Genomic DNA, 26109 nt, shown 5'->3' with positions numbered 1-26109 from the left:
CAGCAACCACATGGTGGCTCACAACCATCCGCAGTGGGATCTGATGCCCTCTTCTGACATGCAGGTGTATATGCAGACAGAGCATTCATTCAGATACACAAAATAAATAAATCTTTAAAACAACAACAACAACAACAAATAGGAAAGCAAAAACTTTGGGCTGAGGAAACGGCTTGGTTAGTAAGTGCTGCTCTGACAAATATGAAGGCTTGAGCTCAGTCCCCAGAACCCATGTGAAAAATGTGGACATGGCGGTGTTTGCTTATAATGCAAGCACTGGAGCTATGGAGCTTGATAGCTCGCTAGGGCTGGCTAGCCTCGCTTCCTCAGCATGCACGCACACACTCACTCCCTGACTCTGCTCTGCACACAGTCAAGAGCTCAGATGAGAGCTGCATCTTTATCTAGGCTCAGAGTAACCAAGCAAGTCCCGTGGTGTCTCTGGGCTTCTTCCCAGTCCTTCCGTCCTAGCCGGATAATCAGCTCTAGACCTTCAAGAGCAAAGAGAAGACAGGACCGCAAATGAGAGCCGTGGGCTTGCAGGTTCCTAGTACACGCCCTCAAAGTGAACTTTCTTCTCAGGTCTTGTGGCAAGGTCAGAATCCTGTCTGGGACTCCTGCTGGGTGTCTGTGGAGGGGTCCAGAGAGCATCTACGAGGTCACTTGGCAGGGCTCCTCAGAGAACAAGGGAGCAAAACAGGAGAAGACCTCAATGGTCCAGCAATACATGGATTCCTTTGATTGGATCAGTCTGACTTGCACTATTGGTCTCAACGTACGTCCCACACTAATAGGATGTAGATTGAAGTGCACCCATTGAACAGGGCCTTAAATGTTGGTCCTCAGAGAAGTTCCATGCAGTAGCACAAAATGAGCCAACATATAACCAACATCCCTTAAGCTGTGCCTTCCTGCCAGGTTCCCACTTCAAACTCTGAAGCAAAAAAGTTTCTCTTCGGCCAAAATATTAAATATCCACACCCTTTCTCTCAACACAGTAGATTTGAGAGCAGCCCTGAATACTTGGTCAGGCCTTTGCGGATATGGTCCCCTACTTACACTCTCTCTCAGGTCTAATAGTATTCAGCTTGGCCTTTATCTGTTACGATTTGTGTTGATAATTAATTAAGATACAAAATAAATAATGATAATAACAACTACCAGGTAAAGGGAAGCAGGAGAGGTGCCTGCCATATGTCTCTTCCTGCACATGTACTTTGATATCGGAAGCCATGATGTGGTTCGAAGGTTTGATGCTATGAAACAGGAAGTCATGGCCCACAGTGCCCACCCAGGCAGTCCCTACCCAAGCCCGCTTCCCTGAGTTGCAGGCACTAAATGACTAAATGGTTCCTTAGCCAAAACACCCACTCAAAAGGATCTGTCACCAAGGCTCGTAGAGGAATGACCCAACGCTGTGTCCTGGCGTCCTCCACAAGCCACAGGACAAGATGGTGGAGGAAGGCACATGAGTGCCAGCTCAGGAGGAATGGACACCAGGAGACAGACTGGGTAACACACCCACAGGGCTCAGTGTGCACAGTAGCTCAGAAGAGGCAGCTGAAAACTGAAATCCTGGGAGAATAGTGTCCCAAGAGCACAACTTTACATCTCCAGGGTCAGATGTGTTGAAAAAATAAAAATAAAAAATCCAGTAGAGAAAAGTAAAAGTTACAACTTTTACTTTAGTTTATAATTGTTCTTCTTGCTGTGTTCAAAGGAGGAACTCCTTTACATAGGCTTGGGACATAAAGCCGACTTTGAACTCTCTTCCTGGTCTTATCAAGTACTGTGACATAACACACACAGTCAGGCAGTAAGTGACTACATCTTCCTGTGTCCTCCCTCTATTCAGAAGAGATGGACAGATGACTGATGGGACAGACAGATTAGGAGAATGGCAGACAAGGCTGCACATAGATGGGCAATTCAATAGATTATACATAGGCATAGATGCATTTAATACTGCAATAGACAGGTGCCAATATAGACATTAGACTGATGCATATGTGACAGATTAATTAAAAGAGGTGAATGGATGACAGACAGATAGAGGCAGATGGATGATACAGTGAGCAATGGCCTCAAGAGTAGTAGTGTCCCCCAAAATTCTTTTTTCAAAAAAATTCTTATGTTGACATCCCAACCCTAGTAGGACAGCATTAGGGGGCGGGGTTCTGGGAAGGGCCAGAGAATGGATCATGAAAGTGGGGACTCCATGAATGAACTTAGTACTCTCACTAAAGAGGTCCATGAAGACTCCCCACTAATTTTCATCAAGTGAAGACACAATGAGACAAGTGTCTGTATCCTATAAAACAGGCCTTCACCAGACACCAAATCTGCAAGTGCCTTAAACGTTCAACTCCCCAGCATCCATAACTGTGAAAAATAAATTTCCATGGTTTGTAAACTGCCTCATAGGGTATTTTTGTCATAGTAGCCCAAGGTAAGTAGGTAAGTAGATAGATAGATAGATAGATAGATAGATAGATAGATAGATCACACATTGATTGGTTAAGACAGATGGCAGATAGATAAATGATAGACAACTTATATAGAGAAAAAAGATAATAAATATAGACAAGTGGCCAGTAGACAGATACACACATGAATACATAGATGAGAGAATCCAGCAGATGAAGATGGTTGAGGTACATGAGATTCACACACCAGAAGTATCACAGTAACCGTTTGTAAATATCATGGTGCCAAAAAAAAAAAAAATCCACAAATCTCACTTATTCTGTCCATAGCTATAACAAGTAGCAGCCTTGTCATTCTCACTGACGTAAAATTGCTACCTAAAAATGCATTGAGACGATGGGCTCCAAATTGCAAGTTTGAAGGGAAACAAGAGAAAACAAGCTCAGAGCTGATTCTCGGAGCTGCCCCCTGTCCTGTGAAGCTCATCCTCCGAAGTGGTCCATGAGTGTCACCTAGCCACAAGAGTGGAGCTGGGATGGAAGATCCGCATGGCTGCCGCCCGCTGTGAGTGGCCTGATTCTATGTCATTACCAAGGTCTTTTGATTCCTTGTACGCAGGCTCCCCACAGGGAAAGACTCCAGTCCTGACCTGTCATTAGAGGGAGACTGGGTCATAAACACTACTGAGTCAACCTAAGACAGTAGGCTTTTGGCAGAAACATGGCACAGCGGGTGGCCCGTGGGGCTAGGAAGGTAGTCCCTGGCCTGGGGATGTACCTCTGCCATATACTCCTCTCATCCCTGTTTGCTGCCTGTCCCACTCACTCCACGTCCTAACCAGTGTTGGGGAAGGAGCCAAGTGAAATCTTCTAGACACACCGAGGACAGCAACTGAATCAGGACGCTCAGTCCCATTGGTCTTTACAAGCCACGGCCCCTACCAGGTCCTACCCAGTAATGTCTCGCCCCTTGCAAAGAAGAGAGAGCAGAGCAGGGAACACAGGCCAGAGGGCACCTCTGGCTTCCAGAAATCTCCGTGAACATTCATTCATCCCATTTCACTAGAAGTCGACTGTTGAGACAAGATCTTAGATGCTGGAAGCTTCCAAACTGGCAGTGTTGAACCCACCCAGAATGAAGTCAGAAGAGTCTGTCCCTGGAGTTCGTTAACTCCCCAGGGGGTCCGAGCTGCAGTTATACCCCTTAACGTTGGCCAGAGATCACTACAAAACTCCCTTTAGTGGAGAGGCCCGGGCCACCACGACCCAACTTCAGGCAGCATCTGCTCTATCATTAGGGGAACATTCAATCACATTCTAAAAGGGCTGCCTCCCAAATGGGTTAGCCAGAAAGAACTCTAATTTCTACTCTCCGTAAGCCCCCTTTATCATTAACCACAGCAGTGGGGCTGACTAATGGCAAGGAATTTGAATAAATGGCTTCACCCAACAATGGCAGCAATCTGAGGCAGAGCCCTCAAAACCCAAAGAAATAAGGGACTGGCTAGTTGCTTGGGAAGAAGTAGAGGGGGAGAATGGGGGTGGGGTGGGGGGAGCAGCTACTCAAAGAGGAAAAAAAATAACAGAAAAGGATTATTAAGGGGGTGACTTAGGGCCAGAGCTGTCAACTATGAGGAAAAACAACCACTCCCTAAGGCACTTAGTTTTGCTTTTTACTATTGTGCACCATTTATTGCCTATTTGTGCACATGTTCTGCATTAGCAGGTGTGTGTGTGTGTGTGTGTGTGTGTGTGTGTGTGTGTGTGTGTGTGTGTTTCATGAGCAGGTGTGTGTGCCATTTTCAGTGCTCTAAATGAGAAATGTCCCACATAGTCACAGGTATTTGAATATTTGGTCCCCTATTGGTAGTGCTGTTCGGGTAGGGTTAGGTGGTAAAACCTTTCTGGAAGAGGTACATCTCTGGGGTATTTCTCCTGCTACCATGCCTTCTCACTGGCATGCCACACCACCATGATGGATGCTAGCTCTGGATCGAGAAAATAAGCCCTTCCTCCTTTAAGTTACTTTGGTCAGGGTATTTTATTATAGCAACAGAAAAGTAGCCAATACAAAAGCCAGAGAAAACTTCTGATGTTGTTCTTAGAGTATTTGCCACCGTGTGTGTGTGTGTGTGTGTGTGTGTGTGTGTGTGTGTGTGTGTGTTGGATTTTTGTTTTGTTTTCTTTTGGGATGGGGTCTCTCACTGGCCTGGGTCAAGCCCAGCAGGCAAGGCTGACTGGCCAGCAAGCTCCATGAATGGTCCCACGTCCTCAGTTCTGAGATTACAAATATGAACCTTCCTAAAACGCCCAGCCTTTTTTTTTGGGGGGGGGCATCAGTTCTGGGGAATATACTCAGATCCTCACACTTGCATGTACACAACTTTAAGTGAAACAGGTACTCTACCTCAACTCCTGTGTTGAGCAGAAGGAAAGGTTATTTGTTGACCGCTAGGCAGAGTGAGGTTTCCGAAGTGACTAAGCATTCTGCCTCTGTTTACTAAGCCCCTTCTGCCCTGTGACTCAATATGGAAGCTGGCCAGGGCACGCACGATGAAGGCAGGCAACCAGGAAAGGGCGTGGTTTCCACATCTCCCTTTCCCTAAATTCTAGGATGCTCCAGAACCTGGGGAGGGGGGTTGGGCGGGGGCAGCTACCAACAGGATAAAGACAAGAGAAAATAGGGACAAGGGCCCAGGTCTTCCACAGCCCACTAGCACCCACCGTCCCCACTAGAGCTGCTTTTATCAGTCCCCTAACAGCTGAGGGACAACGGGTTGTCCAGGACCACAGTAAAGCAACCTGCCAGGCAGCCAGTGTAGCCAGTTCCCGGCAAGCCATGGGCATACAGAAATGGCCAGGGTTCAGCCCAGAAATCTAGGCCACATTTACTCAGCTGGGACACAGAACAGGGGATCTTTGGGTCAGGGGGGCTCTTACCCACCAAGAGGAACCCTACGTGGAAGCCTATCCCTTGTTCACATTTGAAGGCTGGGGAGACCCGGCTGTAGCCCCCAACATGTCCCCTGTAACCCCACCACTACTCCTGGCTCTGTTCATCATTTCCACCAATGGGACTGACGGGAAGTTCCCAACAGTCTGAACACTCTAGGGAAAACTGGAGAACTCTGGAAGCATCTAAGAACTGAGACTCTCCCAGATCTGTGCGCAACCCCCATGAACGGAGTACAGACTGAGATCCAGGAGGAGGGAGGGAGCTGTCTCAGAAGATGGAGACCATGCCTTCCTAAGTTGGCTTGATCTGTAAGGCAATGGCTGCCAGCTCTCAGAACCAGGATACAAGAAAAACACCCTGGTGGGTTATGGGAACTCCCTCAGTGCCCTGGATGGATCTAGCAGGGCACACGGAAATACCTTAATGCTGGGCTTCAATGCACGAACTCCACTATCCTACCCAGCAGGCTGGTCAAGCCCAACATTTTGGGCTCCTTCAAGAGAAAGCCCCCCCGTGAGACATGAGTGCTGGACCACTGGGATAGAGCTCTGCTGTCCTCTAGGATGCTCTGCCCCAGTCTCCTTGGCAACAGATATCAAGTGATTGGCCCAGCCATGGACAAAACCTTCCAATCCAGTCATCAAGTGACACCTGAGCCGGTCGAGAAAAAAGGCCTTCGCATCCTTAGGCGAATCATGTGAGTTCATCCATGGGAGGCTTGGGAGAGATAAGGAGCTGAGAGCGGGTGGAGCGCACCCACACGGACAATACATTGGATAACGTGGCTTTCTAATCACCAGACCACAGGCAGATTTTGTGGTAACAATTTTGGTCCTGGACTTGGAAACTGCAGTGTGATGTGGCTGGGTGTTTTATAAACACTTTCTAACCAGAGTCAAATGAGCACTGCAAAGGGAATAATCAAAGTATCCATTTCAGACACGTTCGGCTTACACTGTGTGTTCACACGCAGGCCCGCCACAGGCAGGGAGCAAACCCAAATGCCACATGGATGAACAAATGACAAGCAATGGATGTACCACAGTGACACTCCTGAGCCACGTCCCCTCAATTTTCCTGCACCCAGAGAAGGACCTAGGACAACCCCAAAGGGTCCTGGGAAAGGCTTCTGAGTCCATCAGTGTCTCTAGGGTCATGTGACTTCTCCTACAGCTCTCTTTGCTGTGTGGACCATCTTGAGAGTCTCAGACTCCAGCACTTACGCAAGGACAGCTCAGGGTGAGAACGTGCCTAGTCCACAACCACAGGCTGACACGCCTGAGCCCTGGGGCTCTCCCCAATTGCTGGCAGAGCTGACCATAGCACTGGTGTTGGTGGGGGTAGCTGGAGCACTAAGGGAGCAGCCACTGCCATCATAGTGAGCACAAGACACAGTCTTCATTCAAACCCATCGGGCTCAGTTACACAGCATCACTCAAAGCTAGACTCCTTGGAATTTCCTTTATTCTCTCATCCACCCATCTTAGCATCCATCCATCCATCCATCCATCCATCCATCCATCCCTCTTAACACTGACACTGGTTGGGTGGGATACTTGAAAACAAAACAGAGGGCCTCAATGGACCCACTCCACGAAACTCAGTGCCACAGAGTTATGAGACAAAAGCCCATCTTTTGCCAAGGCACAGGGAAGCTATGGACTGCAGGCAGGGCACATCTATGCTGACCCTCAAAGGCGGTGAGGATTCTCACAGGCAGAAGGAAAGGCAGCCAAGAAGTCAGTGGGTGGGTAGCGGGTGAGCATCACATTGCAGACAGCTTGGGTTGTGTTCTCTGAGCAGGAGGGAACCACTGAAGGCGTCAGAGGAAGGAGACAGCATGAGCAAAGCTTGAGGAGGAAAATTCCAGGCCCAAAGGGCTGGGGCCAAACTACAGGCACAGAGAGGTAAAGGCAAAATGCATCAGAGCGAGTGATGAAGACCCAGGGAGCAGGGCGGGGGTGGGGGGGGTGGGGGGGGGTGTCTGCGAATCAAGCCAGTGCGAGTGTGAGGCAATGCTCTGGAACTGGCACTGAAAACACAGCAGTCACTGGGGTGCAGTGCGCCCAGGTTCCAAACCTCCAGGAAAAGCCTTGAACTCATGCCAGCAGCAGCAACTTCTAGCCTTGGAGATTCAGCCTGTGGAGGCAGCACGGGCTTTGGGGAACTGCCTGGTGCTCTGCACTCACACACTCCACATCTGATAACTCAACTGACCCAAATTCTTTTTTAATTTCATCTTACTGAGCATGTGTGGACTCTACCTGTCATCAAGTCCTGTGCTTGACACCAGAGAGACACACCTGGGAAGAGAGAACCCTAAGTGGAGAAGCGCCTCCATCAGACAGGCCTGTGGCCAATGACTGATGTGAGAGGGCCCAGCCCACTGTGGGCAGCGCCATCCCTAGGCAGGCAGGCCTGGACTGTGTAAGAAAGCTAGCTGGGCAGGAGCCAGAACGAACAGTAAGCAGCGATCCTCCAAAGTCCCTGCCTGAGTTCCTGTCCTGACTTCTCTCAATGATGGAGTGTGACCTGGAAGTGTAAGTTGACATAAACCCTTTCCTCCACAAGCTGCTCCTGGCCGCACAGGAAAGCAAACTAGAACACACCCTGAAGTGATCCAGCGTGACCACAATGTCCCCCAGCGTTTACTCTGCATTAGGTACTATGAAAAAAACTACAGGTTATTCAAAGTCTCCAGGAAGGTGCAGGAGATATGTAAATACTATACCAGTCTTACATAGGAGACTTGCGCACCTTCAAATTCGAGTATTCTCTCAGGGATCCTAGAACCGATTCCCCTTTTCCTAAAGCAGCACTCCAGTCACTCCCCCACAACCAGCCAGCTCCAGCCACCACCATGACTGTGGGGCCAGTCTGGACGCTGCCAGCTGGCTGTATCTGGTGTCTCTGCCCACCCCTCCCTGGATGGAAAGGGCAAAGGGCACCCTACCACCCTACACTGGGTCCCTCACAAAGATCCCATTGTGTGATGCCCAACGGTGGCTTGGCTTGATGGTAACAGCATGCTCTGCTGGTGATCTGGTGATGTGTCACCTTCTTTACACTGGAACCTTCAGCTGCGTTGTCTTCAGTAGGCAGAGCCTTGACAGACAGAAATGGTACCTCGAGGGCCCAGGAAACCACAGCCAGCAAGGAGAGAGGTGAAGATGAAGACTGACCCACCGGTGCAGATGAAAGGAGGTAAGAGGGACAAGAAGAGGAAGGGGTGAGCAGTCCTTGTACCAATTTACCCAACTGCTTGTTTCCACGACAACCAGAAGCCCGTTGAGTTTGGCCTTGAAAACACCCAGAGCCTTTTTCCAGGCTTCAGCATGTATTCAGGAACCTAGGGGCCCCTTTAAAAACAAAAACAAAAGCCTGGCACTGAGTTACATGAAGCTATACCCCTGCCCTGCAGAGCAAGCTTCAGCCTCACACTTAAGCCAAGAAGAATGTACGTGCACCCAGCAAGCAGAAGACAGTGAAAAAAAAAATCCTGATTTCTCACCTGTGTCATTACATAGCCCTCCGGGAGGGGGCTGAGGGAGGGGGGAGAGGGGGGAGGACAGTAGGCTGCTGGGAAACATGCCTGAATTAGCAACCATGGTGAGTTTTTGCAAGAGTCCTTGGTGTTTTTCACACACTACCAATTCGACAAGAGGTTGGGTGTGACAACTCTGAGCACACAGTGCCGCCTAATTACCCTCGGTCTTTCTCTTTCCACCTTTTACAAGGTGTGGTTTTACAACATGTGGTTCGCACTGAGGACCTCCCAGATGTAAGATCTGCTGCTGAAAGATATGTTTTGCCCTTCTGTTCTGTGAGAGGGTTCACACCTCTTTACTATTGAGCTACAAGGGCTGCATCTTGAACCGGCATTGATGCCAAAACATTTCATCCCAAAAGACAGAGGCAGACCTCGCTCCCCTTCCCTAGGCATCTCCCTGGGGTCCTCTAGTGATCATCATAGGGGACAAAAATGCCTCCACCTAGGGAAGGAAGGGAGCCCCTAAGTGCTGAGTGAGGGGGTGAGAAGGCCAAAGGGACATCGGGGTAGCAAAAGAAGGGATATGGCCTGCAGCAGGGAGTGTTGGGAAAGGTCATGAAGCAGACTGGGGCTGAGGCACAGGTCAAGTGCAAGGAGTGAAGGAGCAACTGCAGAGATGTGAAGAGATGACAGATGGCACCTGTCAGGTCCTCCTCTCTCTTCTAGGAAATCTGAGAGGAAACAAGGCCTTCTGCAGCTGCAGAGAAAAGTACAGGTGGCTAGAGGGAATGGTAGGTAGATAGATAGACAGACAGACAGACTGACTGACTGAGCTCAGTGCATTGCCAATGTGGGAGTGGGAAGAACTTTCTATTAGCAATGTAAATCCTTCTTGTACAGAGGAGCTGCTGATGTCCAGAGGGGACCTGCCCAAGGTTACACAGCAAGTTCATGTTGAGAAGAGATCAGATTCTTAGACTCCTGATTCCCAGAGATGGGTATTTTCCCTGAGGGAAATGTTGTTTGTGGAATACTAATCCCCAGCCGCCAAAGCACAGGCCTACATGATGTGTGCCTGAACTCAAGGCTGAGGCAGGTTACTACCCCGACTTAACCTTTCTAGCTGATATCTAAGTGGCCTGGGTTGCTTTTGGTTCATGCTGCTCAGAGAGAGAGACAGAGACAGACAGACAGAGAGAATCGGGAAGTGACCACTCACCCAAGCCAAGTCCCAAGCAGCCAACAGACCAGCAAGCCAAGGTTGGGGTGTCCATGAAGGGCTCTCCCAAGAATGGCACCCGCAAGGCTGGAGCAAAGCAGAGCAGCAAGGAACACTCCTGGATGGTCTGTCTCAGAGGTGTGACAAGGGAAAAGAGCGCTGTTCCCAAGGCCTCAAATTGAAAACCAGGATGGCGGGAATACTGGATATAATTTCCAAAGCAGGAGACACAAGACAGTGCTCCTCTGGCTTTGGGAAAACAGACGAAAACCTTCTAGACAGAACCTAAAGCCACCGTCATCACTGAAGAACACCCAGAAAGCCAGGCTTCAAAAAGCATGAACTGTGAGGTGGTTATTTCAGTGTTGATGCGAACCCTCGCCCCCACCCCACTTAACTTTCCTCCATGACACAGTACACTGACTTTTTTTTTCTCTCTCTCTCTCTTGGATGAGCTCCCTTTTCTAACACAGGCCACTATGCAGCTTCCCCCACCCCACCCGTAAACAAACACTTGTCAAAAGGCATTCTGGAATCAACTCCTTCACAAGCAAGCTGAACACAGCTGCTGTGTTTGGTGAATACACTTTAGATTTGCTTGAACCAAGAACATAAAACCCGAGAGAGTGATACGTGAAAGGGTGCCACTGTGGCTGCCTATGGCTTTCCTAGTTAACAGACAACTGCTGTCAGTGGGTCTTGTTCCAAACACAGTAGCCTAAGTCAGTCAGTGTCCAGCCCAGGCTGGAAAACTCCTCCAATGACAAGCTTCAGTCATGTCATTGGAATGGGGGTTTCGGGCTAACACCCCACTGCACCTGACTGTGGCGGCATATACCTAGCATGCCACCATTTGGGAGGCAGTAGCATGAAGATCAGGAACTAACCTCATCTACAACAGAGGGCTTGAGGCCAGCCTTGGCTACGTAAGGCCCTGTCTGAAAAACAAGCAAACAGGAAACACTTCGTTTATCCTATCTTCATTCTAATAAGTACCCTTGGAATTTTGTTTGTTTGTTTGTTTGTTTGTTTGTTTAGACAAGGTCTCTCTGGGTTAGCCTTGGCTGTCCTGGAGTCACTCTGTAGACCAGGCTGGCCTCGAACCCACAGCGATCCGCCTGCCTCTGCCTCCCGAGTGCTGGGATTAAAGGCGTGCACCACCACACCCGGCTACCTTTGGAATTTTTATAATCTAATATTTATGGACTTCAGATGCTGTATTTTCTCACCGCAGCCAGGCACATTTTGAAGTCAAGGAGGACGAAAGTGTCAAAGCAAATAGAACAAGGCCTCCTCTTACCCTACACAATTTCCCCAGAAGCTCACCCTGTAGGAAAGCTTAGCAGAAAATAGGGCTAAGGAAATATGACAGTTTACTCTCTCCCCTCTATTCTCTCTCTCTCTCTCTCTCTGTCTCTCTCAGATCAAACCTCTGTTCAGTTTATCAACGGAAGACTCTAGCAACACAGACTCTCTGTCACACTGCCCTTGACCCACTTTAAGGTGACAGTGCCCAAGCCTTACTGATCATGGTGGTTCCCCCAGCCAGGGCTGCCTTGGTTCCCTGGAAGAAGTCATCAGCTGATGTCATTCCCTGGTCAGGCATCTGGAACCGAGTGTGCACGTCGATTCCTCCCGGGATCACCATTCTGGAGTGGGCTTCAATGGTCTTCACCCCTCCTGGCACAATCAGGTTTTCACCTATTTGCCTAAGAAAGCAGAGTTGATGAGAGAGAGGCCAACGAAATGTGGAATCAAACTGGATCTGACATCTGTTTTCATTAAGCTAGAAACAGACCTTTGCTACATAATGAGCACTTTTTGGGGTGATGCTGTAATCTTTCATAGGAGCACCACCCACTCCTCATCCCAAAACATGAGCAGATGCAGGGGGACTCACATAATCCCAGCACTTAAAGGCTGACAGACTGATTACCTCTAGTTCAAGGTCAGCCTTGGCTACGGAGTGAATTCCTGGCCCACATGGCGACTCACGCAAGGCAGCAAATCCCCTGTTTGATAACTAGTTATCAGAAACCTAGGGCAGAATAATAGCAAGACCCCAAAAACCCTTGTGTAGCATTTATTCTCCCTTCCTGACTCAACTAGTTTCCCAATAACAACTCACTCCAGATCTGACTCCCTTCCCCAACATTTGCTTTTACTATTTTCCTTTTCAACGTAGGGAAAACAGGTGGAAGAGTGTGGAGAGAGGGGGGAAAAAACAAAGGGAAAAAAGAAAAGGAAAAAGTAAACGCTGTAATTCCAACCATTGTGGAATGTGGAATCAGGTGTTCATAGACTCAGATAAAAAGATAGAAAAACAAAGATCCATGCTGTTGGGGGCAGGCATCATATCCATTTTGGGTGGATTTTGGAGCAGTGTTTTTTGCTTGTCAGGCTTTTCTGTGCTATGTTTTGTTTCGTTTGAGACAGTGTCTCTCTACAGAGCCCTGACTGTCCTGGAACTCACTACAAAGACCAAGAAGGACTCAAACTCACAGAGATCCACCTGCCTCTGCCTCCCAAGTGCTGGGATTAGAGGTGTGCGCCACTGCACACGGCTGTAGGGTTTTGTTTTTGAGACAAGATCTCATCATCCAATTAATTTTTTCTTAAATTTTGCTACATCATTCTACCATTTTTTTTCTTTTTTTTGGTTTTTTTAGACAGGGTCTCTCTGTATAGCCCTGGCTGTCCCAGACTCCCTTTGTAGATCAGGCTGGCCTCGAACTCACAGCAATCCACCTGCCCCGAGTGCTGGGATTAAAGGTGTGCATCACCACGCCCGGCCATTCTACCAATTTTTAAGAGGGAAAAATTAATCAAAGAGGAGTTAAATTTCTAAGACAGAGGAGCTATGACTAAAAATAGCACTGGGCTGCTCCATCCCAGGCCAGTGTCCTTCAGCCAGACCCATCATGCTTTCCTGTGACTGGGGATGCGAAAGGAATAAGAAAGTAATAGCCTGTGATTGCCCAGAGCTGAAACTGTTGCAAACAAGCACACATGGAGAAAGCATTAGCCGTGGAAACGGTAAGACCCATTTTGGCTTCATAAATCAGAGTGTGAGCTTCCAAGCCATCAGAGCCAGTCCAGCTCTCCTGGCTCCAGACTCACTTGCTGCTAGAGATGAGCTCTGCTTATTTAAAAGATGTCATGCGCTGTGATGTTTGTCTTTGAACAGATGTGCTCGCTCTCTCTCTCTCTCTCCAGAGCCTGTGAGCTGTCCCCAGAGGAAAGGCGTGAAGATACTGCTGTACACTGTGCTTAGTTAACCCTCCAGAGGCCCAGAACACCCAAACCCGGAACCCAATACACAAGCAATACAGGGTAGCCTGATCTGTGTAAGGAACCCCTTCAAGAATGAAACATAGTAGGGCTGGAGAGATGGCTCAAGGGGTTAAGAGCACTTGCTGCTCTTCCAGAGGACACAGGTTCAAATCCCAGCACCCCCGAGGTGGCTCACAACCCTCCAGTTTCACAGGATCCAATGGCCTCTTCTGACTTTCAAGGGCACAGCGAGCACATACGTGTAGTGCACATACGTACATGGAAGCAAAGCATTCATATACATAAAATAAATCTAAAAGAAAAAAGTTTTTAAAAAGGAAGGAAATATAAAATCCTTCCAGGGTTAGTCATTTGTCTGAGTAGCTGGTATTAATCTAACGTCCTGTGGCCCTTCCTGATTAGGCAAACAAATATCATCTTAATAGGACAAGCTGCATTCCACATTTATGTCCTATGACTGAGTACCCCATCCCAAACATCTACAGTGGAGCCTATCACAAACCAAGTGTACGAGCTGGCAACAAGAGGATGTTGTGTCACCTCTGTTAAAAATAGTAAATTACATAATACATGGGTGTTTGTGTGTGCTGTGACTTCGAATTCCCCGAATCTGAATTCCCAAATTTATTAATTACCACCAATAAAAACAAGCTTTTAAATATGCTAAATTGGTCACTTTTTGGTTTTTTGGCAGTGCCTGACTGATGCCAGATGCACATTCTACTAATGCTACCACATTCCCAGCCCAAGCTTAGTAACTCTTGGAGGCATTAAAGCTTAAGACTATTTACATGAAAGAATCTAAAGCTTAGGAACTTGGGGGGGGGGGGGGAATGTGTTCGTGTGCACGCCCATGACTGTGCCTGTGCATAGACGCACCTCCACATAGCAATGACTCATACTTACTTGATCAACCCATCTTCCATGTATATGTCTGCATAGAAGGACTGGTCATCATTCACGATCTTGCCACCTTTGATTAGAAGCCGATCACTCTGTAACAAAGAGGGGAACAAGGTCATCACACATAACCGACCTAGGAAAGGTACCAGTCCAGAGGAAAGGGAGCTGAAGGGCAAGAGTTTTTGTTGTTGTTGTTTTGTCTTTCTTTGCTTGGCTTTACTTTGCTTTGCTTTGCTTTAACCATTCAAGAGTGATGCTCAAAGGCAGGGAATTTTGGAAGGTACCTCAACCAAAGTGAACCTATGCTAAGCAAGCTGTTCATAACCTGATGAGTCAGAAGATACCGGCAAAGCTCACCCTAGATAAACAACCATCTTTTTAAGAACACCTTAGACCTGAAAACAAAAAGAGGCATTACAGAACATTCCAGCTAAGGAAGACAATGCTTTTAAAATGAATTTTGGCTAAACCTCATCTTTTTAAAAAAAAGAGAAAAAAAATTCCACCCACATGTAGGAAAGGCATGTCTTGGCAAAGCTTTTGTCGGGGAAAACTGACCAGAAGTCTGTTGTCATAGCATATGCTACACAAACACAGGGACATTCGGCCATAGCAAGTGTGCAGCTCGGTGTGTCCGCTCTGTGCTCATTTATCTTTGGGGTAAATCACAGGAGGGAGTGTGCAAAGGAGAAACTATGAACACATACGCCCACTTAGCAGGTAGGAAACAGCGCTTTATGATAAATTAGAAGCATGGAGAATTTTTAATTCTAATACCACTACAGAGAGTTGATCCAGTTTTATGTTAAAAGAAAAAGAAAAGTATAACTCAACTCAGAGAGCCAGATTCATGTAAAAGAAACAGCAATCCAAAATACTTCGGATGGGTTATATGCCATGCCATCATCCTGGGCTAGGTGGATGTACAGGTTTATTATTTCAGAGTAGATATAAACCTCACAAGCAGAACCATGCCCTTTTATTATGCTATACCTTTCAAAGAAGAGCATTCATCTTGATAACAGTTCACCCAGAACTTGGTTACAAAACAGAATCTCAGCAAGTGCACTTGCTTTTTGCAACTACCAAGAAAAGGAAACTATAGAATTTCCTGGAAACATGCATACAGTGCTACAGAACAAAAACAAAAACAAAACAACAAGATACAATTGCATATAAATGTAAATGCTATTGAGCTTAGGAAACAGTTATTGTTTCTACTACATAGAAAAACAAGATTAGTTTAGTTTTACACTGTTGGGTCTTCTATCCAGACATAGGCACTGGGAAAGCCCTTGAGAACAGTCAATATGGAGAGAGCAAACAACAACAACAAAAATGTTTACTAATCCTGCCTCACATATCATGCTATCTGAGCCTTGGAACCTCCCTGAAGTGAATGGAGCAAGACATAGGAGGAAAGTGAGGCTCAGTGGCCTAAAGCCTGCTAGGATCCCTCCTTTTCTCCCATGAGGGGAACGTCTGGGAGGCAAGAAGTCCTGCCCTTTACCACCTCCCCTTCCTCACAACAGTACCTGTCAGAAAAATCACTGCGAATCCCCCAGCCAACGGGCGGGAGTTGGGTGGGGAATCACAGTCTGTTCAAGCTAGAGCCTTCTTACATAAGAGTCTGACCATGGTGACTGAAGGAGAAAACCAATAGGTCCTAGGGCATATGACTAGATCTTTTTTTAAAGGGTGGAGGGGGCGCTCTTTTAAAATGTGGTCTTGGTTGGTTGCCTATTTTTCCCCTCCCCATACTGTCAAAAACGAAATTGTCTTGATCACACAGGAAGACAGCAAATCAGGAGAGGTTTGCTGGAAACCTCCGCACCCCCACTGCCCAGCTCCCCAGACGCCGTCCTTCATAGGGGCGAACACTTAACATTGCGTCTGGTGTGTCAGCCCTTGGGGTACCGAGGATTACATGTGGGCCGGTGCCTGAAGAAAAGGCTATTTACCCATCCTCGCCTAAGAACAACCCAGCCCAAGCTGGAAACCCCGGGCACACGCCCCCTCCTCTGGGCAATGGTTCCTACACTACGACTGCAGATGGGTGTGTCCTTGTGCACCAAGGAAAAAAGGCCGGGGTCCCAGGGCCCCAGAGACAAGCAGTGCAAAAACTCATCCTCAAATCTTGCCTTAAAACCCGTCTTTCCTATTTGAGATGCCTTCGAATCTGAGTGCCCCCTGGGTTCTAGCTGGCCACACGCTGACCAGTGCAATCGCACAGCATTATATAACAATGAATTTCCTTAGCAATTCTCCCTGCTTGGGATTTCCTTGGGGGATGTAGAAAATTGGACCCGTGAGATTTTTTTCTTTCTTTTTTTTCTTTTCTTTTCTTTTCTTGTTTACAGTAAAAGAAGCAAAGAGAAGAGGAGGGCCGGGGCACCACCCGCTGCATCCCCAAGCATCACAAACTCCTCGCAGAGATGCTTGGCCACGATGGAGGCCCTGAACGAGGTCGGCACCTCGGCCGCGGTGATCATTGTCTGGGACCGGCCCGGCCATCTGCGCGAGTCGCAGCCAGCGCCATTACCTCCACAAGCCGGCTCGCTGCTGTCCCCAGCGCCCACCCTCCCAGCCCGCTTTGTATGCGCCACCACAGCCGCCTCCCTAGTGGCGGAAGGGACAGAGAAGGAGGAGAAAGCGAGCCGGAAGCCTTGCCAAGACCCCAGCCCCAAATTAGAGGGGCCCTTAGGTCCTTCGCGTCCACAAAAAGCTCCCGCCCTTCTCTGTTCTTCATCGAATCCCGATCCTCCCTTCCATCCGCATCATCCCCGCTACACCCTGCCCTTTCCAGCATCCCTCCGCTGTCATGACGCCTCCGGGTTGGAACTCGCTCCTTCTCGCAAGAGAAAGGCTCCAGAAAGCTCTTTCAGGAGGGGGCGGAAGACACACACAGGAGGACCTGTTTTCCCAACTCCCCACCACCGAGCTCTGGGAGCCCAGGCTCGCAGCACGCAGCCGGAGAACAATATCCCAGCGTCGACCATGCATATTCAATCTGGCATCCATTTGCTTGCACCCCGCGGGCAGCGCTGCAGCATCTCGTGCTGACAATGAAGGATACAGCGGATCTGGCGCGCTACCCAAGGCTGCCTCCATGCACTCCCGAGACTATTTCAATGCCTTGCAAATTGCGTGCCTTAAAACTGTTATTACATCTCCAACCCCCACCCCCACCCCACCTTCACCACAATCGCCTCCGTAGGCAACAAGAAGGAGAAGAAAAGTTGAGTCTCTTTCTCTCCTCCGCCTTTAAAATAAATTTCTTAGGTATTCTGTCTAAGGTTGCTCGTCTCTCCCAAGTATCAAACTTACCGTGATGCGTGGAATATTTTTCTTCCCCTGATAAGACATCTCTCCGGGGGAGGTGGGTGGTGTAAATTTCAAGAGGACAGCCTTAAAGCAAAGATAGCTGGAAAAATGACTTGGTTTAAAATATATATGTAAATTTTTGTAGGAAAAACGTACAATCCCTTAGCTGGTCTTTCTGTTAGGAGATTTCAAAACTATAAGAGACAAATCCAATCCTCTGTCTCTTTTCCTCTCCTCCAACACAGATCCAGCTAGGGCGGAAAAAAGAAAGAGAGGGAGAGAGAACAGGAGGGAAGGGGGTGGAAATAAACTACAGCAATAAAAGCCTTGGTTCCAGTCGGCGGACACTGCGCATGCGCCATCAGCCACTCCCTTTCCTCCCAGGCAAAAGCCATCCGCTTCGCGAGAGAAACTCACGGATTGGCCAGGATCGTGGGATATGCAAATGAGAAAGGCGGGGCGGGGCGCAGCGCCCAGGCAGCCACTGCTGCAGTGCGCGCTGGGCGCGGTGCGTGCGCCCGAGTGGGGAGCGCGCCTTTCGCGCCCTTTCTCCGAGCCCGGGCGGGCGAGTGGGGACTGCGGTTGGCAGCGGCCCCAGATGCTGCATCTGCAATGCAGGGCACAATGAAGGGGTGATCGTCCCGGGAGGGTGAGGAGGGGGCGCAAGCCTGAGACGGAGGGGTTTCGGTACGGCCCGGGCCCGCGCGCCAATCCGCGGAGGCCGCCGCTGCAGCCCCGCGTGGGGTGACTGCGCAGAGCCAATGGCCTCGCTGCCGGCGAGCGCGCGACTGCACCGCGGCCTCCCCCGCCCTGCTCGCCTGGCGCAGCCTCCGCCCTGCTGCGGCAGGGGACTGCCGGCTGGAGGAACACGGACAGCATCCGGGAAGGTCGTGGGCTGCCCGGCACCAGACGCCCCGCCCTAGACCGGTTTTGTGTGTGTGTGTGTGTGTGTGTGTGTGTGTGCGTGCGTGTACGTGCGTGCATGTGTTTGACTGCAGACTATCCAAGATATGAAGGCCAGCGCCTGTGGGGCAAAAAGGGCCCAGTCTAGCACCCCAGTGGCCCTCTTGGCTGGTACGCCAAGACTGACTCCTTTGTGTGGTTGCGGTGCCTGCAGATCTGAGGAGGAAAGGCTGCTGGGACTTTAGCTACAAGGGAGTCCTGAGGCCAGAAGCGACATAATGGGTTATGACGGAGTAAGAACAAGAGATAAGAGAAGTTATATCCCACAGAAAGGGGAAACTGAGTCATGGAGAAATGTAACCTCTGGTCACCAATGTCATTCCAGGCCTCCCTTAGTGGCCCTAGTGGTGATACAGGCCTGGGAGCCTTTGACTGTGTCAAATCAGGAACAATCCCAGGGGAAGGGAAGAGCTGGTGCGAGGAAAGTTCTCCAGACAGATGACAGAGCTGCAGAGGCATGGCTTTGACCTTCTCACCTTGAGATCTAAGCGCGCACGTGGTCACTGCTTAATCTAGGTCATTGGGCAGTCTTCGAGAAGGGTGTTATCTGTGCAACTGGCTCACACCTACTCAGCGATGATTAGCCAGATAGAGAGATTTATTCTGGAGCTCTGTGTGTTCCCTGTTTGTTTTTCTGCTCTTGGCCATGGTAGGGTTTTCTGTCTTTCTAGCCTCAAAGGAGGTGTAAATATTACCCTTTCAATTCCTGCCTTAAAAGTCTAGGCGGGGGGAGGGAGCCGCTGTGAGGCAAGAGGCAGGCTTCTCTCCTGGCCAGTTCGTTCAAGTTCGATTTAAGCTTTGCATCTTGAAAAGAAAACGGAAGCCAGTCCCTGCTTCCTGTTCCAACTGTGGGATGTGCACCAGCAGGACAAACTGATAATCCTAAATACTGGTGTCAGCCAGTAGGTGGGCCCTATAATCCCAGCACTCAGGATGCTGAGGCAGGAGGACCAAGACCCACCTAGGCAATATCATAGACTGATTGACAGAAATAAAGCAAAAAATATTACACTTTCCTCTCTGGGAAAGCCAAGCTGTAAGGTCCAGCTATAAAGTCAGTGGGGGAAGGATAGCCCTATTAAGTCTCGGAAAAATAACTACTTGTCAGACAAGGATAATGAGATTCAAATTAATTTAAACAAAAATAACCTCTAGTTACGGTTTGTTTTTGAGCGCTTTCCTGCTCTTGATCTTAATGAGTTTAAATACATTGTGTTATTTAGCAATTTGCTGTGGAGTATTTTGTTTTGTCTAATCCATCCATCTTATTAGTGTCAAGCTCCTTCCTACAGCCGTATACACAATGTCCTTAACCCATGATAATTGGCATTTCTTCCCATAAATGTCCAGAGACAGAAGGTTAAAATTGATTTATCTGCGGCGCTAACTGGAGCTTAAGAGAATATTTGGCACATAGAAGGCCCAGAAAAACACAACTGTAATTAATGAAGGAAAAGAATTGTAGTTTGCCTTTCTTAACAAACTTACTACTCAGTTCCATGCAAGAAAATAAAGAGGGGCAGGGGTGGGAAAGAAGCATCCACAGTGACAGATCAGTTAATGCGAACTCTATTTGTTAACTATCGTTAAAAGACACCGAGTGGAAAATTCCTAAGGAAATCATTATCTGGAAATAGGATATTGGAAGCTGGTCTCCAGCCTAACTTCTGGGTGTTTAAAAATTAAATGCGTGGCAACATGGGTGAATCTATTCTGCATTCGCTATCTCTTCCAGAGCCCATCTCTTTGCAATCCCTCACCCAGCTCCAGGAGAAGGCAAGCGTGGGATCTACCTGAGATTACTGGGGGAGTAAGCTGAGGGGTGAGTTGGAGATGCCCTGCCAGGGACCGCCTTCAGCCCTCACCGAAGTCCCATGCCCCTCCCCCTGGCCTCCCACCCTATCCCCATGCTCAGCAGGTTCACAGAGCTTCAAAGCAAACCTCTCCCTGCAGAGAAGAAAAAGATACCACCCAGTAGTAGGATGCTTGCCTAGCACGCTCAGTGCTCCCTTGTGTTTAGGTAGGCCTGGTGGCATAGGCTTGTAACTGCAGCTGCTCAGGGGAAGCACAAGTTCAATGCCAGCCTGGCCAACTTACCAAGACCATATCTCAAAATAAAAAAAGAGGTGAGAAAGCACATTTCTTTCACTTCTGGTTTTTGATTGGTTTTTGTTTTGTTTTTTCTGTTTGTTTGTTTGTTTTCAGAAAATACAGATGCTATCCACTGTACTGACATAAATAAATAAATGAATAAATAGGCTTGTTGCTTCATTGTTAAGGTAAAACCCAAAGCCTCTCCAACATTACCACCATGGCAAAACCATCCCAGGCTCAGTCGTTATTCTGGCGGTGTCACTGTGCTGGGACTTGCCTCCGGCCACACCGCTCCCCTTCCCCAGGTCCCTGGAACCACAGCAGAATTCTGCTCACCAAGCTTATTCTTGTCGGGAGAGGGAAGAGGAAGCTGCCTATGTCTTTATGCTGTTTGTCCTAACAAAACCACCGTGTTTAACTAAGCCAGAAATCGGGGAGGTTCATTAACCTTTTAAGATGAACCTCAAAACCATCCAAGGTGTCTCAGGAAAACGTCTTCATTACTACATTTTCTGAAGTTATATTTTGGAGGGCTCTAAGCCAGGGCCTTACGCTTGGGAGGCAAGCACTCCACTGTGGAGCCACACCCTAGTCCTCGGGAGCTGTTGCTTTCTCTGCTCCATCTTTCCTCTTTGTGCTTATGTGATACCTTTGTCCCATATACTGTGTGGTGCACCCCAGCAGCCGGCCTGAGGGGAGGGTCATTCTCCTTTCTTTTCTTTCTGTTACAACGTCTGATTGCTCACCCTTATTTAAAAAAAAAAAAATGCAGCCAGAGGACTCCAGTCTGTGAAAGGATGGGTGTGCAGACAGCGTCCACATAACACCCACCACTGGGCCTTTATACGGCGTTTACTCCAGGAAATGGAGGTGGTGGGCTGAAGAGGCTGTCGTTCTGATGCACCAGGGTGACTGGCTGCTCTCAGTTCCTCAGCCGCTTCCTAGTGTGATTTCTGTCCAGGCCCACCCCACCCCCCACACGGTTCTTAGTTTCATTCCCTGCCCCCACCCCCCTATGTGGGAAAGCTGAAGTAACTATTTCTGCTTCTACAGCACCTAGGGGCACAGTGTTCAGAATGTCACAGAAAAGGGACACTGGGAAAAACAAAGTGCTGACGGGAAGATCGGAACCTAGATGTTGCCAAGAAGAAAACGCCACTAACCTCTGCGCCATGGCAGCCAATAGTTGCGCAGGGCTGCAGCCTCCAATGTGGTCTGCAGAGGGTAAGGTGATGGAGCGCCCAGCAGAGGGAGTCGGGACCCTGCGTTGCCAAAATCGAAGGGCTTTGGCTGCGATGCTCTGCTGCAGAGAAGTACAAGCAATGTCGATTGCTTCCCCGACTATGGAACCCCAAAGGGCCCAAATTGCCAAAAGACAGCTAAGTAGCCATACATGAGGCCAGCCCCGCTACCACCTCCAGACGGTGACCAGTGAGGACCATCAGGGAAGTCATACACTGCTTTTTTTCCCCCCAGAACTGAGTAGATATGAACTGCCCCTTTGGGGCCTGGAAGAGTCCTGAGGGTGAGGCCAAGAGGGCTCAGAGGAAAGCAGGTACTGCACAGAAGCAATTTTTCTCTCCCAGTCTCCATTTAGCACAGATGCTATCGAAAGGACCCAGCATTACACACCTTGCACCCCAATGTGTGTGAATACAGATTGTCCTTGGGGGGCGGGGGGCGGTCTCTGTGCCTGCTGGAGACATTAACAGCACCTAGCTCTGGCCTTCCTGTCTCAGGTCTGCCCTCTGGTGGCGGATAAGGAGTATGCATATAGTTCTCTCCTTGATCCCGGCGGGATGGTAAACTAGTTGTCCTAGAGTCTTTAGCCTGTCTGCCCAACAGAATCATCTGACTCTAGCTCCACCCTCAGGTCCAGAGTCTCCCACAGTCAAGTTCAGGAAGAGTATTCTCCTCTGGGCACTGAGGCACAGACCCAAACCTTCTAGTTCTGAAAGAGGAAACTAAGAAAAGAACATGAGCTAGCAGGAAGGTTTTACCTCTACTCAGAACTTCTGCTACTCCCCCAAAGTGCAACAGGATCTGTTCTTTCATTCTACAAAAGAGTGCTAAAGATTACTGCTAGCTTCCGACTTGCCTGGTTTCTGCTGACAATGCAGTCTGCTGTAACGGTGTTATATAGCTAATAAGGCAGGGAACAGCGTCTATTGTGCACAGACCCATCCAGTCCCGGTGCTGAGATCTTAAACACATATTCCAGTGCAGGTGCAGCTCGGTGGTAGAGTTTGCCTAGAATATGCAAAGCCCTGAGTTTGATCTCTAGCACTGGCAACGTTCAAATTAAATACATTTTTTAAATATACAATACAAATCTTTCCCCTTCTCCAAGCCCTACAAGGTGTGTTTTGGCATCCTATCACATAAATGGAGAAAGTAAGGCACAGAGAGGCCTACAGTCAGGCACAGTTTCCCACTGGAGTGAGAGAAATATTCACATCCAAGAATCCCCATAGTTCAGCAAGCCCCTTCTTTCCATGATAAAGAGCTTGGTTGTTGAACCCAGGCCCTGCCTTGTATGGGAGGAAGACACGGCTGACCTACTATCTCAGTTCCACTGGTTTCTAGCCCTGACTCTGACTCCTAAAGCACTTCCGCTTATCCCCACATCCATCCCTTTCTTCTTAACCCCCACCCCAATAGAAACTGGCTTCTCCAGGCAGCCCTGGACTTCCTGTCATGAGAACCAGCACAGACAGACACCAAAGTTTAAATGAAAAAAAAAAAACCTTAATGGTTCTTCCTACTGACAGAAGAATGTTTACCTCAAAGGCATGTGGAAAACTAGATGCACAGTGGGTGTGTCTGTTTGTACATTCAGAGCACAATGGGCAAAAATTGGCATGGGATGGAGAAATCCCATACTGAACCAACACTGTCAACTCTTCACTGCTCACCAGAATCACAGCCCAGAAGGGTGGCGCGTGCGTGCGCGCAAGAGAGCAAGCCTCTGCAAGAGCCCTTTCCTCTGACGCCCGATCGTACCATACCGTCCCCCCACAGCAACACTTCACAAAGCAGCACTGACAGAGTGTTGCAATGTGTCCATGTCTGAGAGCAAACCTCCACTGAGTGCGACCCCTCAGCCCATGTGGCTGTGTGGAGCCCTGCAATACAGCTAGAGTGATTGAGGGAGTTTGGTGTTTTTGTTTTTGTTTTTGTTTTTGTTTTTTAAGGCTTATTTCATCCCAGTTAAACTGGCTTTCATGTAAAGACCCACCTGAGGCTCTTACAAATCTCTCCTGTGCTCAAGTCATAAAACCTGAGGTCTGTCTGTTTCGGCTGCAGTATTCTTTCTGCACTGACTGCCATCACAATGTCTAGACTTTAAATCTCCATAAAATCCATACATACGTGTTCTGGGCCCTCCCGTCTCCTCCTTCCCTCCCCCTCCCTCCTTCAGTCTCATGACCTCAGTGACTCGGCCATTGTCAGAGCTACCCGAGCCCTCATTCCCTCACTACGCCGTCAAGAGTGAAAGAATCCCTTCTTCGTTCCCAGGTAGACCCCGTGGTCCAACGTCTGCACTGCACCCTTCCCTTACTCCCCCTGGCAGATGTCCTTGATTCTGTCACCCTGCCCCCATCTCTCAGTTAATGGAACCTGGCCTTGGGGAATTCACTCTCTGCCTAACAAGGCCAGTGCTCACTAAGAAAATAAAGCGGGACTGGGTAGTACTAAGTTCCTGAGACTGAGTCACACACACCTACTCTTCTTCCCCTGCCCCACTTTATCCTTTTGAGACAAGATTTCGCCATTATAGTCCAGGCTTGCCTTGAACTTTTGATCTTTCTGCCTCAGCTCACCCAAGTGCTGGAATCACAGGTATGAGCCACTCTTCCAGAGTGCAAATTCTCTTCTTCCCTTCAGTCAGATAGGAAGAGGTTGTCCAGCTGAGGACTATTCCAGAAGCTGTGTTGGTTCCCATTCCTTCTCTCTCCTAGATCTTTGCCTCTTGATTCCTACTCTTTACTCCCTTGACCTTGGGAAAATGTTCCGGCCCTGTCACCAGCCTAGGCCTTGTGTCCTCGACAGCCCTTGCCTTGTCACTGCCCTTCCTTCATGGCTCTACTTTGGCAAATGCAGTTTATTCTCACGGCCTGAACTTCCTCAGCTTCCCTTCCTATTAGCTTCTCAAGTCATGACAACCAACGTCTTTCCCTGCTCTGTTGAAAGATATCTAATGCAGATTCGGCAACTGGTCAACCTTAGGAGTACTTTTTAGATTTTTTAAGCTAAGGAACTTGGCAGTGACACTTAACTGTTGTCTTTACCTCTTTTCTTTCAACAACTATTAGCTTGTTAGTGTCCACAAGATATTACTAAATGAATAAAAGTAAGTTACAGTGTACTATTATATATTATGATCCCATTTTTTTTTTTAAAAAAAATGAATAAACCTGATTTTAGAGCATTTAAGTTCACAGAAACAAAATGAGCAGAAAGTAACAAGAGTTCCATATTCCTCTCCCACAAATAGTTTCTCTTATTATTAACACATTAGCATCTTATGTTCCATGACAAATTTGTTACCATTAGTGAACATATATGTGTTTGTGTGTGTGTGCAAGGTCATATATACATGCATATGTGGGTGTATATGTATTCAAGGTCTCATTCTAGCCCAGGATGACCTGGAATTTACTGTGTAGCTCAATCGGCCCTCAAACCCATGGCAATATTCCGATCTCTACCCTCCCAAGTGCTGGGATTACAGGCATGAGCCACCATATCCAACTTTGACACATTATGATTAAAAAACACAGCTCACACTAGAGTTCACTCCTCATTCCTGTGGTTTGGTTTTTTTGAGACAGGATGACAATATGGCACAGGTTGGCCTCTCACTGTGTAGCTGAGAATGTAAATGAACTCTTAATCCTCTGCCATCACCTCTCGTCACCTCTCAGGTGGCGGGATTAGAGCCATAAACTAAACTACCATGCTCAGCGGCTTCACTCTTGACTATATGGTCTCTGGGTTATGAAAGTCAGTGACATGTAACCACCATTACAGTATCATACAGAATTGTTTCATTGCACTAAAAAAGGCCCCTGCACGCTACAGATTATCATACAAACACACACACACACACACACACACACACACACACACACACACCCTTGGCAAACACCAATCTTCTTGCTGACTCTATTGCTTTGTTTCTTCAAGAATATCATGTTGTCCGAGTCATAGGCAAGTAGCCTTCCAAAGTTGGCCTCTTCCATTCAGCCGTCCATGCTTAGGGTTCTCCAGGTCTTTTCACAGCTTGATAGCCCCTTTGCTTTTTATCAGTAATTATTCTATCAAGTGGATTAAACTATCTGCTTCTCTATTGGAAGGCACCTATCTTGGGAGCTGGAGAGCACTCAGGGGTTAAGATCACTTACTACTCTTGCTGAAGGCTCGGGATCAGTTCCCA

At 48.4% G+C, this 26109-nt stretch overlaps 1 protein-coding gene across 2 annotated transcripts in view; it reads right to left on the bottom strand.

Annotated features, from left to right (window-relative positions):
• The window catches only part of DPYSL2 (dihydropyrimidinase like 2), a 103296-nt gene that overhangs the window by 44764 nt on the left and 32423 nt on the right, over positions 1–26109 (bottom strand). The window contains exons 1-3 of one of the 2 annotated variants that reach the window (XM_084767158.1): positions 17616–17960; positions 14292–14380; positions 11616–11800 (exon numbers count right to left, since the gene is read on the bottom strand). In XM_084767158.1, coding sequence (XP_084623284.1) covers positions 11616–11800; positions 14292–14380; positions 17616–17654 — 313 coding nt within the window. In that variant the 5' untranslated portion in view covers positions 17655–17960. Of the gene's footprint in view, positions 1–11615; positions 11801–14291; positions 14381–17615; positions 17961–26109 lie in introns of those variants that run through there. The other variant, XM_084767157.1, reaches the window with a different exon arrangement.

The sequence above is a fragment of the Acomys minous genome (genome assembly GCF_964271855.1).
Source record: "Acomys minous genome assembly, chromosome: 18".
NCBI lineage: Eukaryota > Metazoa > Chordata > Mammalia > Rodentia > Muridae > Acomys > Acomys minous.
This window is presented reverse-complemented; position numbering and strand designations above follow the sequence as displayed.